This window comes from Budorcas taxicolor, chromosome 22 (genome assembly GCF_023091745.1).
Source record: "Budorcas taxicolor isolate Tak-1 chromosome 22, Takin1.1, whole genome shotgun sequence".
Taxonomy (NCBI): Eukaryota; Metazoa; Chordata; class Mammalia; order Artiodactyla; family Bovidae; genus Budorcas; species Budorcas taxicolor.
Genome location: NC_068931.1, coordinates 41652210 through 41665769, shown reverse-complemented (window position 1 = coordinate 41665769; position 13560 = coordinate 41652210). Strand labels below are relative to the sequence as shown.

At 48.1% G+C, this 13560-nt stretch overlaps 1 protein-coding gene across 3 annotated transcripts in view; it reads right to left on the bottom strand.

Annotated features, from left to right (window-relative positions):
• Positions 1-310: 310 nt before the first annotated feature.
• The window catches only part of PTPRM (protein tyrosine phosphatase receptor type M), a 657833-nt gene continuing 644583 nt past the window's right edge, over positions 311-13560 (bottom strand). For all 3 annotated transcript variants that reach the window (XM_052660546.1, XM_052660547.1, XM_052660548.1), the window contains 2 exons: positions 9387-9522; positions 311-1118 (listed from right to left, as the gene is read on the bottom strand). In XM_052660546.1, the coding sequence (XP_052516506.1) occupies positions 1065-1118; positions 9387-9522 (190 nt within the window). In that variant the 3' untranslated portion in view covers positions 311-1064. The remainder of the gene's footprint in view (positions 1119-9386; positions 9523-13560) is intronic.

Below are 13560 nucleotides of genomic sequence, written 5' to 3'. Positions count from 1 at the left end.
GGCAGAGGCTTCTCCTCTTGCTCAGAAAATCATCACTCTGGAGTCCAGCCCAGAGCTCCTGTCAGAGCCTGCCTGCCAGATCAGAGCTCACTGGCCGGTGGCCTCTGGGGCTCATAGGGGCAGCTCAGGATGGGTCTTGATTTCTCCCTGACAAAAGATCTCTCTGAAATCCTAACTCCACCTGCTCCAATCCAGCAGACCAGCCATGGTTTCTCTGCCTGAGGCCAGGAGTGACCAGAGCTGCCCCGCGGGGTGTCAGGACACCAGGCAGACACCACACTGCTCACGCGTCTTTATTTATTGAGCTGAGAATTCACACAGGTAGCATCATACAGCGAATCATTTCCAGAGCTGGATAAAAATGATTGTCACTCACCGCGCTTCACAAAAATTTCTTTTAATGAATAAATAATCTGATGAAATCAAAAATATTTACAATATAAACACACAGGAAGAACTGAAGAACTTCAGATCTGTGAACCTGATCGCCGACCTCCGCCTTCCCAAACCGAACGCCTCCCGAGCTTTTCCCTCAGAAACGATACAAATCTGATAGAAACAACAACTCATACAACATCTCTTGGTTCATTATACGTTTATCTGTTAGTCTTGGAAAGCTACATATATTATGCGACATGTTAAAATACAAATATTAACTAAAATAATATATTATCATAATGCCAGGTAGCATTCTCCACAGAACGAAAATGTACACTCAGCTGTGACAATAACAAACGTTCACAGGCCACAAAATAATACCCCAAAGGTACAAATTCCTTCATAAGAATATAATTGTGCTCTTCAATTTACCATCTGTCCGCGCTGCTCGAAGGGGCTGGTGCCCAGGACGACAGGGTTGGACCACTGGGTGCTGTGGGTGGGAATCGGGCAGTGCAAGCAGTTTTATAAACACTTTTTTTTTTCTTGGACTCTTTTTTAAAAAGAGCCAATTAGGCAAAGCAAAATAAGCATATGGAGCTGTCTTCATCTCATCGGCATGAACACCGTGGCACGCGTCCTGGCTGTGCAGGATGGAAGGTTGGTGTGCGGGGCTCTGCACGCTGTCAGCCAGTATTCAAGTACTCTAGGGCTACCTCGTAGCAGAACTTGTACTGATCCTGGAACACAGAAGGGACACATCAGCGCGGCCACAGCGGGCCCCATTTCTCTGAGAGCAGTGATGCTGTGCGTGAATGTGTGCTCAGTCAAGTCTGACTCTGTGTGACCCCATGGACTGTAGCCAGCCAGGCTCCTCTGTCCATGGGATTGTCCAGGCAAGAATACTGGAGTGGGTTGCTGTTTCCTTCTCCAGAGGATTTTCCAGACCCAGGGATTAAACCTGCGCCTGCTCTACTGGCAGGCAGATTCTTTACTGCTGAGTCACCTCAGAAGCCCTAATTAGGGCTTTAATTGGAAGCAATCAACCTGAGAAGGAGGTGAATCAAAAATGAGCTAGGACATCACAATCCTGGACCACACACATATTCAGTTTGATATTTCACACAAGGTCAATGAAAGAAATATTCTGAAATCTACACTTGTGAGGCTTCTTGGAAAGTTCCAGACAACTGGAACACATCTGTTTGTCCACACGTGTAAGTGCACCTGTTATATCAACATCCTGAGGGCAAATTGCGGGGAAGCCAAGAGGTGTATTGGGAGGGAGGCTGGAGATACGCCTTCATGATTTGATCAATGAATAAACGTGGCTTCATGCCTGGCCTGGCTTTACCTCTGACTGTCAGTCAGCAGGACTCCTTCCGGTTTACAAGCGGTTATTAAGCGCCTACTCCTCGGAAGGAAAGTTATGACCAACCTAGATAGTATATTGAAAAGCAGAGACATTACTTTGCCAACAAAGGTCCGTCTAGTCAAGGCTATGGTTTTTCCAGTAGTCATGTATGGATGTGAGAGTTGGACTATAGAGAAAGCTGAGTGCCAAAGAATTGATGCTTTTGAACTGTGGTGTTGGAGAAGACTCTTGAGAGTCCTCTGGACTACAAGGAGATCCAACCAGTCCATTCTAAAGGAGATCAGTCCTGGGTGTTCTTTGGAAGGAACGATGCTAAAGCTGAAACTCCAGTACTTTGGCCACCTCATGGGAAGAGTTGACTCATTGGAAAAGACTCTGATGCTGGGAGGGATTGGGGGCAGGAAGAGAAGGGGACGACAGAGGATGAGATGGCTGGATGGCATCACTGACTCGATGGACACGACTCTGAGTGAACTCCAGGAGTTGGTGATGGACAGGGAGGCCTGGGGTGCTGTGATTCATGGAGTCACAAAGAGTTGGACAAGACTGAGCAACTGAATTGAACTGAACTACCAGGTACCTTGACCTGGCCCCTGACTCTGATAAGTCCATGGTCCAACGAGGAGGATGAGACAGGGACCCAAGGGCCCCCAAGAGGCAGAGCTGAGTGGGGGCCACGAATGGTTCCCAACGTGGGTGCAGTGGAGGGGGAGCAGCGGTTCTCAGGGGAGATGTGAGGGGGTGGCAGGTGATGGGGAGCTGGAGGAGGAGCGTGTGGACTGGGGGAGGTGGATACTAAGTGCCTTGGATTGCCCAGGACAGTCTTGACTGATGCCTGTTATCTTGGTGGAATGGATAGTTGAAGCCTTGCTCGCTCTCGAAAGTGTCCCAGTCTGAATGGTAAAGCCTGTGGGCCTCCTGACTGTGGTCTTCCTGGCAGGCTGCCCAGGTAGAGATGGCAGAACAGGGACAGGCACCGGAGGCAACGTCTGATGCCCCCTGGGAGCCACATCCCAGTTCTTAATGGGGCAGCGAACTCATTTCTCTTGAGCACAGCTTTCTCAGATCCCGGACCAGCACCTGCGCAAGCTTTCAATCCACATTCTAGGATTTGTTATTTCGGGATCTGATACTTCTATTTTCAGAATATTTACAAGAAATCACTCGAATTTCAAAATCCTGACGCTGTCAGCTCATGGCTGACACTGGCTGAGGCGAGCTCCAATCATTACCGTTTTTGTGAATCGCACAGACAATTCTTTTTTCCTCTTTCGTGGAAACCTAACAGATCAGTTCCTTCTTGCAGAAACGTGATTTTGTACAAAGCTAGCTGTGCAGTTAGTTTCAATGCCGACTATGGACCGTCCTCTTAACAGAGTGTTATGCATGCTCAGTCGCTCAGTCGTGTCCGACTCTCTGCGACCCCATGGACTATAACCTACCAGGCTCCTCTGTCCGTGGGATTCTCCAGGCAAAAATACTGGAGTGGCTTGCCATTTCCTGGATCTTCCTGACCCAGGGATCAAATCTGAGTCTCTTGGATTGGCACGCAGCTTTATTACTGCTGATTCTTAACATAGTAAGATGCACTTACAGGGCCACGTGGCTGCTGCTTTGGGTCAAAGGTGAATGAGGAACCCAGGAAGGGGTTTTGGGTTCATCCCAAGGGGCGGCTGTTGGGGGCAGGGTAATCACTGAAGGTGCCCCATCATAGGCATGACTACAGTTTTTCAAAATGAGTTCTCTCTCTCATCTCATCCTTCCTAAATAGGCTGCTAGCTCCACAGACTCTGATGACTGGTTTTGTACAGGGAATGAGCAGAAGGATCACAAATTGCTGGTCCCCTCCCCCAGGCACCTCGAAAAACACCTGAAATCATCCCACTTGGAACCTGATTACACTTGATCACCAGATACAGCCCGTCTTTGGCGGTTTCCTCGCTTTTGAACAGTATAATTAAGCCACATGAACCACCTCTGCTTCAGGGGAGAAAGGGCATTTATGCTTTGGTCCCAGGATTTCCCAATCTGGGGGACATTAGCTGATGACGTGAGCATCTTTGTGCTGGACCGCAACCAGGGTAACTGGCAACTCCTCTTCAAGACCCCTGCCCCCACCTTCGCTTCAGATGCTCCTTGCTCTCACAAAACAGGGAGAAAGTGAAACTTGAAAGGATACCCTACATGAGGTCACGCTCTAAGAGTCCCTGCCCTCAGGGAGGGTATGGGAGGCCTCGGTGCTGGTGGGCGGCTGCAAGCGGCTCCCCCAAAGGCCAGACAGTGCCTTTGTCTGCGGAACGTGGCCCCATAGTCAGCCTGTCACTTCAAACACGTCGCCTGAGAAGTTTCAAAGAGACTGTGCACTCACCTGGGGCAGAGTTTCCCCCTCTCCGCCCCTGCACACACACACCTGCTTTTGGAAATGAACACCAGCTTCAGTCTCAGCTGGATCCTTATTGACAAGCAGAAAAACGCTTCTGCCCGACATGCCTGCCAGGAGGGGAAGTGGGCCCATGTGCCAATAACCTCAGATGGGACTGTTTGGATCAGTGTTCCCAGGGGGTCGCACCGGGTGACCAACCTACCTGTGCCTATGAGACCCCCGGGGGGCAGCTGCCTGTCTCTGATGATAGATGGATGGGTCATTACACTCAGTATAGCTCTGAAAGAGTCTGAAGCACTTTCTCCCTTTCCAAGGCCACATGCTGTCTGCGCATCTGGTTCTTTAATCAGGCCCATTGGCCTGTGGCTGCTGCCTTCGCTGGTCCAGGGATCAGGTCAGCTCCCTGTTCTTGGGTCCAGTAAAGAGAAGGAATGGGCAGTGGGCTTGGCCTGCCCCACCGCCAGTGTGGCCATACTGCAGGGCTGGCCTCTTATCCTCCTGAGCTGTGCTTCTCACCTGCGGCACACCACACGGGCTCCGTCTACCCCAGTCTTTTGGGGCGCGGCCTGGCTCCTGTATCTGTGAAGTGCCCCAGCTGATCCAACGTGTGGACGGGCCGAGGGCCCTTCTAGACCACGCATGACCTTTCTTATCCCCGGCTGCACATCAGGTCACCTGAGGCGCTCGTCCCATGGCTGCTGAAGCCAGGTCCGTGTCACCTGGATCAGTCTCTGGGGTGGGCCTGGGGCTCAGAATTTTTTAAAGGTTCCATTACAGAGAAGTCAGTGTCATAGAGATAGAGACTAGAACTGTCATCGTCAGGGGAGGGGCAAGTGGAGTGATGCTGGTGAGGGTACACATTTTCAGTTATAAGAGCAGTGAATTCCACAGCTCTACCATACAGCACGGCGACCAGAGTTAATGATATGGAACTGTACCCTTGAAACTTGCTGACCACAGATTGCAAGTGTTCTGACCACGTAGAGTCAGCTGCACTCACTCCAAGAGGCCGCAGTCGTGCTGATCACCGTGGTCTAGGGAACCGCTCCACAACGGGTGAGTGTGTCAAGTCAGCACGTTGGCCAGAGCTCCCACTGCCTCCCAGGGACAGCAACTTTCTCAGGTAAGATCTGGCTCCTAAAGGCTGCTTCTCTGTTAACACAGAGACCTGGGAACTTCAAAGCCAAGTGCAGAAGCAAAGGTGAGAGAGGACTGCGTGTTGAAGCAGCTGGTTTCCCAGCAACCGTACGAGAGGCAAAGTGGCTCAGCGCGGGGGACTCCGTCTGCGTCTGACCAGGTCAGTAGCACCAGTCTCAGGCTGACTGTAGCAGTAGGCCCCTCAGGGATCCAGGCCTTTGATGAGGGCCGGGGGCTGGCTGAAGAGGCGGATCACTGAGAAGTTGGGCAGCAAGAGGGGTCAGGAGACAAACCCAGTGGCCCTGCTGCATCAAAACATCTTGCTGTTGTTTAGTCGGTCAGTCCTGTTGGACTCTTTTGTAACTCTATGGACTGTAACCTGCCGGGCTCCTCTGTCTATGGGATCTCCCAGGCAAGAATACTGGAGTGGGTTGCCACTTTCCTCCTCCAGGGGATCTTTTCGACTCAGGATCGAACCTGGGCCTCCTGTATTGGCATTGGATCTTTTACCGCTGTGTCACTAGGGAAGCCCATCAAGATATCTAGTCTTGTGTTAAAATGATTTTGCTGCCTGGCAATCCATTGCCTTTTCCCTGGAGCCTCCAGACCTAAACACTGGAATAAATAAATCCGTAGGCCCTCTGACTCTCCCTTGAGAGTGCCATGCTTCAAACCGGATGGGGAAGTTTCTAACTCAGACACAATTTGGAAAAATAATCAAAGCCTCAAGGGGGGATGGAGATGGGCCCACTTTGATCCCCTCGGGACATTCATCCTGCCCTGATGGGGGGATGGGGAGATGGGGGTTGTGGCAGCATGTTTTGGGGTCTGAATGGAAGGATGAGCAGACCCAGAGAGGCCTGGCCCTCCTTCCTCCCCATGCCCACCTGCCTGCCTCCTGGCGGCCAGCATGGGGTCTGTTCTAGGGTGCCCTCGCTCTCGCCTCCTCCTGCAAAGAGACAGCTAGGAGTGAGCTTCTCAGCTACTGGTCTCACATTCTCTACTTAGGAGAGATTCAAGTCTTGGATGGTCTTTTATGCCCAATACAACTGTGCCAGGTTTTATCACCCTGACCTGAATTAGTTCTCTCAGCCAACACACACACACACACGAGCGCCAAACTAAACAGAAACTGTACTCACAGCAAAAATAAACACGCCAGCGACAAGAGCCCTGATTCAACTCAAGAAGCTTCAAGCCCACTGAAAAGAGCACCATGACATTTTCCCTCTGGTCACCAGATAAGATCTGTTATCCCGCCAGGAGGCACCGTGACAGATTCATCAGACATTTTTCTCAAGGAAATTGCAGGACTTTCTTACATTTCTCAGCCGCTGAGCTTATCATAAAACTGGTGTGGATCTTCGGGGTTCTGGGAATCCGAGAATCCTGTTTCTTCCTCAGAACCACACATGGATAGAGAAATGCCCAGGTTATGATGGGAACGTGGGCTGCAGTCAGGAGCTGCCTTCATGGAAAAGCACCCCATCCTGCAGTCTGCACCATGAATCTGGGAAAAGCCTTGCTGCTTCTACCCAAAAAACTCGTGAGTGAAGGAAGCTCAGCAGAGCCATTTGGGGAAAGGCCTGGAAGGGTCTGTTTCTAACGATGTGCTTAAGTCAGGCTGCAGTGAGAAGGGGATTACACTTTTTTAAAAAAGTCAAGGTTACTTTACTCAGATGCCAACTAATGTTTGGAAGCTACACACCTGTCCCTGAATCAGGGCATTAAATACCGAATGATGTCTCAGAATAGTTTCATTTATGCATTTGTTTCCAGCCTCTGCCAATCTGCTTATCTGTCCTAAACTTGGGCCACCTCTAACTGCCCTCAGCCCAGAAGATGGAGAATTCCAGGTGGGGGAACTCTAAAATTCAGCGGGGTCCCCAGGAGTGGTTAGATGGCATCACCAACTCAATGGATGTGAGTCTGAGCAAACTCCGGGAGATAGTGAAGGACAGGGAAGCCTGGTGTGCTGCAGTCAGTCCATGGGGTCACCAAGCATCGGACATGACTTAGTGACTGAACAACAACCCGGGGAGTGAGACAGTCCTCTGACCAGTGAAGTCTGGGCACAGAACCTGGCCCATCCACATGAAATCTGCACTGTGTGAAAGGCACTCGTACGTACCACGTGTATACATGCTATTGCTCCTGAAGCCTCCTCGCTTGCACCCAGTGCTTTTCTTACCTGCATCAGGTGGGCTGCTGGTCACACTGTGCCCTGTAGACACCTGTAGTCTTAGGGACGGGCTTTCTCACCTGGGGCACTTCCAAAACACTTTCATGCATGTTGTCACAGGGGATGATCTCAACAAACCAACATCATCCCTGGTTACAACGCAGGCTCGGGAGAGTTGAGTGACATGCCCAAGGCAATGTCAAGGTTACCCGTCTGAGGTCACTTCACTTGAATGAGCAGAGCTGAGAGTAGAAGGCAGGTTTGAGGGGCATCCCCAGGGCAGGATGGGGAAAAAATGGAAACAGTGACAGACTCTATTTTCTTGGGCTCCAAAATCACCATGGGCAGAGATTGCAGCCATGAAATTAAAAGATGCTTGCTCCTTGGAAGAAAAGCTATGACAAACCTAGACACCATATTAAAAAGCAGAGATATCACTTTGCTGACAAAGGACCATATAGTCAAAGCTATGGTTTTTTTCAGTATTTATGTATGGGTGTGAGAGTTGGACCATAAAGAAGGCTGAGCGCCGAAAAATTGATACTTTTGAAATGTGGTGCTGAAGAAGACCCTTGAGAGTCCCTTGGACTGTAGGAAGATCAAAGCAGTCAACCCTAAAGGAAATCAACCCTGAATATTCATTGGAAGGACTGATGCTGAAGCTCCAAAACACTGGCCACCTGATGGGAGCCGACTCATTGGAAAAGACCCTGATGCTGAGAAAGACTGAGGGCAGGAAGAGAAGGGGGCAACAGAGGATGAGATGGTTAGACAGCATCACTGACTCAGTGGATATGAGTTTGAGCAAACTCCGGGAGATAGTGAAGGACAGGGAAGCCTGGTGTGCTGAAGTCCACGGGGTCACAAAGGGTCGCACACGACTTAGTGACTGAACAACCACCACCCAGGGCAGGGTGGGGAGTAGTGGTAGTAGCCCTATTTTTTTGCAGAAGCCAACATGGTAATTGCTGATGGTTCTGAGAGTCTGCACCTGGCCAAAGAGGTTCCTGTTTGCTAAATTCCCAGGGCAGCACATGCATCTGGAAACTAGAACAGCTCCCGAAGCACCCAGCACGTCTGTGGGGGAAGCAGATGGCCCTGGATGCTGAGCAGGGCTTGGGTGGGTCTCAGGAGCTGGCCATCATGGGTGGGGCCATGGCTGTTTCCTCAGCTTCAGCTCCACTCCCTCTTTAGTCCCGTTAAGGTATTTACAATGTAAAGCAGCTTTCCAAGCTCCTCAGGGACTCCACCATGTCTTCCCCTCCCCATCCCAGGCCACTTTCCCCACCTTGGGATTAATTCCCCTGTCTCCTTCAGATCCTTCCTCCACTCACAGAGAAATACAAAAACCTCATTGAAAAGCTTCCTCCTTTAAACTGTTCTCCTATTCTCAAGTCACAGCAGTCAGCATTTCAACAGCTCCACACAATAAAGAGATTTCATGAAATTCCCGAAGAAAACCATTCCACCTCGTCCTTTGTTTCTCCACCTCTTTCATCCTCTCCTCAGATACCCGCCGTAATTAAATGCAATCGTCCGGATGTCAAACTCCAATTCCCAGCTTTGATAAATATTAGGTGATTAAGCTATTTATAAAATCTGTAATTTGAAAATCTGGCATTTCATGTGCTATGATTATTTCTTCTCCGTGAAGACGAAGTGCTTAGCCATGTGGAAGGTGCTGCTGAGAATGGCAATTAATCAGGATGTGCGCTTGTGAGTTTCAACTGTTTCTACACGTCAGATGTGTTGAGAGGAGCCTTCTGGTGAAAAGGCAAGAGGAAGGGAGAAGGAAGGAGAAAAACTCGGATGAGCACAGCGAATGCACCGTGAGCACAAGCCTCTCCCACCAGGGAGCAGACTGAGCTAACCAGGAACGGCTCCCCACTCCCTCCAACTCCAAGTGGGATGATAGATGGACAGGGTCCTACCAGCAGGTCCACCATGTTGGGCTTGTTGTTCCTCAGTGTCTTCACGGCGTGGAAGACGTCCACCGTCCGCTGGTGCCGGAGCATCTCGCAGACGATGCTTATGGCACAGAAGGTCCCGCTGCGGCCTCCCCCGTTCCTGCAGAAGAGGAGAGGCAGGTGGTGGGTCTGGGTCACCCTCACAGCGCATGGCTCACACCACCTGGTCACACCTGCTGCCCAAGCCCTCCTGACTGGGATGTTTCATCTGAGCAAGTCCCTCTACCCGATGCAAACAGAGCCCAGAGCCCACAGGTCACCTGACCAGAGGTGATGGGAACCTGGCCTGCTCTCCCAGCTCCACCTCTGCCCCCACGAGGTGACCTGATATGGCAGCTTTATGCAAAGCTGCATAAGGCCCGCAGGAAAGTTTTCAATATACAAATATCTCATGCCATGTCTGCAGGAAACCTGGGATGGGTGTGGTTATGCTCAGAGAAGGATTTGGCCTCAGACAATCTATTAGCATTTCATGCTTTATCTCTAAAATATAAATGAAACAGGAGGGAAGAGGGCAGCGCACAACCCTGGAAAGAATGACACAGCCAGAGAGCACAGCATAAACTGATTAAATCCAAATGGGTACTAGAAGGCAGGCACATCAACTTGACTAAACCTTGTTCCTCAGTTCAAGCTCATTGCAACACATTAGCAAGCTAAATGACACCCAGAGGCGCCATGGCAGTTCCAAAGTGGATCATCAAAGACCAAAAAGTGGGCGGTGGCCCAATCCCCGGAAATCCCCGCCCCTTCTCCAAATAGTTGGAATAATTCTCCCACTCACTAGCCTAGGAAATTGCCCATCCCATAAAAGGTAATCATAACCACAGTTTGAGACTGCCACACTCGCTCTCTGCTATGGCCCACACTCTGTGGAGTGTGTTTCTCTCTGAATAAATATACTTCCTACCTATCACTTTGTCTCACTGAATACTTTCTGTGATGAGAAATGAAACCTGAAAACCTGAGTTTCATTAGGTCCTGAAACCAGGTCTGTGATCTCAGTTGGAAGACCGTGGGTTTTGGCTGGGTTCCAGTCCCAATTTGAGATAAACGGCTTCATAAGGGCTCTTTCAAAATAAAACTTTCTATTTTGGATTAATTTTAATTGTACAGAATCACTGTAAAAATAGCACAGAGAGTTCTCTCCATGTCCACCTTCCCTGATGGGAAGGTCTTACATAACCGCAGCAAATGGTCAAAACCAGGAAGTTAATGTTGGTATAATGCTATTGACTAAATTACAGACCTTGGTCAAGGTGTCCAATTTTTCTACAACCGTCCTTTCTTCTGGTCCAGGATTCAGTCCAGGACCCACCTAGCATTTAGGCATCACATCTCTTCAGTGTTTCCTATGAGCTGTGTCCTCAGTCTTCCCTTGTCTTTTTTGACCTTAACACTTTGAAAGAGGACTGGTTGGTCAGTTGTTTTGCAGAATATGGAATACAGAATGAGATGCAGAAAACAGCCATGGTCCCCAATCCACGATTTGAGAAGTCATCACAAAATACAAATTGTAGAAAGTACCTTCATTTTGATTCACCTGATGCTTTCTTATCATTGAACATGAGGTTATGCACTTTGGCAAGAAAACCATGGAAAGGCTGTCGCCTCCTTCAAAGGTTCATGGTGTTGAACTGTCTTGTTGCTGGCGATGCTGACCTTGGTTGCTTATTAAGATGGTGGATGTCGGCAGATTTTTTCACCATGTAGTCATGATGCTTCTCTTTGTAGTTAATAAGTATCTTGGGAAAAATACACTGGGATTATGTAACTGTCTTGCTCTCCTCAAAGTTTCTTCCGCTGTTATTAGTGCCCATTTAGGGATCCTGTCTGCAACAGTCTTCACTGTGCTGCTTGCTGTTCAGTCATTCAGTCGCGTCCAACTCTTTTCAATCCCACGAACTGCAGCACGTCAGGCTTCCCTGTCCTTCACCATCTCCCTGAATTTGCTCAGACTCATATCCATTGAGTCAGTAATGTCATCCAACCAACTGATCCTCTCGTCCCTTTCTCTTCCTGCCTTCAATCTTTCTCAGAATCAGGATCTTGTCTAATGAGTCGGCTTTTCGCATCAGATGGCCAAAGTATTGGAGCTTCAGCTTCACCATCAGTCCTTCCAATGAATAGTCAAGGTTGATTTCCTTTAGGATTGACTGGTTTGATCTCCTTGCTGTCTAAGGGACTCTCAAGAGTCTTCTCCAGCACCACAGCTTGAAAGCATCAATTCTTCAGAGCTTAGCTTTCTTTATGGGCCAACTCTCATATCCATACATGACTCCTGGAAAGACCCCAGCTTTGTCTCTATGGACCTTTGTCAGCAAAGTGACGTCTCTGACATCTGCCTAATTGGTTTCCACGTCCCTCTTTCCTTCTACATCCTGCTCTAAAGAGAGAACTCTCAGCCACTGTTTGAAAATTTATTTGCTTATTTATTTCTATTATTTATGTCACTTTAGACTTATATATATCAATTTCACTTCTTTGAGCTAAAATAGTATCCATATTTATTTTGTTGCTGAAATTGTTCCAGCTTTGGCCATGAGGAGCTCCATCAGGCTGGTTCCTCCAACCCTTTTCAAGCACATCCTTACTTTCTAGAACCATGAGATTTTCTAACTGGTCCTGTAACTTCTCCCTTATACCAGCTCTGGAATCAACCTCTTTTCCAAGGATGTAAAGGACCTTTTTTTTTTTTTTTAAAAAAAAAAAAACACAATACCATTGTTATTACAACTAAAATAAACACTACAGTTCAATGGAATCAAATTTCTAGGTACTGTCCAAATTCCCCAGGTTGTTTTAGACTTTTTCTTACAGTTGACTTTTTCAAATCCTCATCCAAGCAAAGTCCACACTGCATTCGGTTGACAAGTCTTGCAAGTTTATTTTAATCTGTGGGTTCTTTTTGCTCTCTCATTTTTTCCTCTTGGCAATTTATTTGTTGAGGAAACAGGGTCATTTTCCCTGCAGACAGCCCCACATTCTGGGTTGTTCTCATTCATTGCATCTCTGAGAATCATTTAACCTACCAATCTCTAATCCTGTGCTTTCTGTTAATTGGGATGTTTCATAAGAATTCAGGATTTTTTTTCTTTCTGGATAAATATACTTTATAAATGAACTTTCATTAGGAAGCAGGCATAGGATATCAACTTATTTTGTGATTTTAAGATTGATCACCGTGTTCCAATGCCAGCTTGATCATCCCATTCTTAAGTTCCAAATCAGTTTTTTAAATAAAGCATAACATACCTACAATTAAGCCCACAAGTGGTTAAGTATAGATCCCAGTTAACTTTTGCAAATGCATATAACATTAACTACCATTTGGATCAAGATACAGACCACGATCAGCCCCCTGGATCCCCTCTCCCCAGTATTCCTTCCTCACCAAAACTACCAACACCTTCAAGATAATCTCTGTTCTCATGTCTAGCATCGTTAGTCTCTTTTGTCTGGTTTTGAATTTTGTACGCATGGAATCACACAGCATACACTCTTTGAGTCTGGCTTATTTTGTTTAACATTATCTGTGTGAAAAGCACCCATGTTGTATCAGTAGTTTGTCCTCTTACATTGTGTGTGTTAGTCACTCAGTTGTGTCCAACTCTTTGGGACCCCATGGACTGTAACTCGCCAGGTTCCTCTGTCCATGGAATTCTCCAGGCAAGAATACTGGAGTGGGTAGCTGTTCCCTTCTCCAGGGGATCTTCTGGACCCAGGGATGGAGCCCAGGTCTCCCACATTGCAGGCAGTTCTTTACCATTTGAGCCACCAGGGAAGCCTTTTCTTCTTACGTTGCTGAGAATAATTCCATTGAGTGGATATACTACTGCATAATTTCTTTGTTTAGGAGCTGACGAATGTTTGGGCTGTTTGCAGTTTCCCATATTACGAATATGTTTGCTATAAGCATGTCTCCTATTGCATTTATGAGTCATTTTTGCAGTCAGTGAGCTCATAGCAGAAGAGCTCAGAGGATATATTTATATTTAGCTTTGCTAAATGCTGTTAAAGGGCTTCCCAGGTGGTGCTAGTGGTAAAGAATCCTCCTGCCAATGCAGGAGACAGAGACATAGGTTTGATACCCGGGTCGGGAAGATCCCCTGGAGGGCATGGAAACCCACTCCAGTAT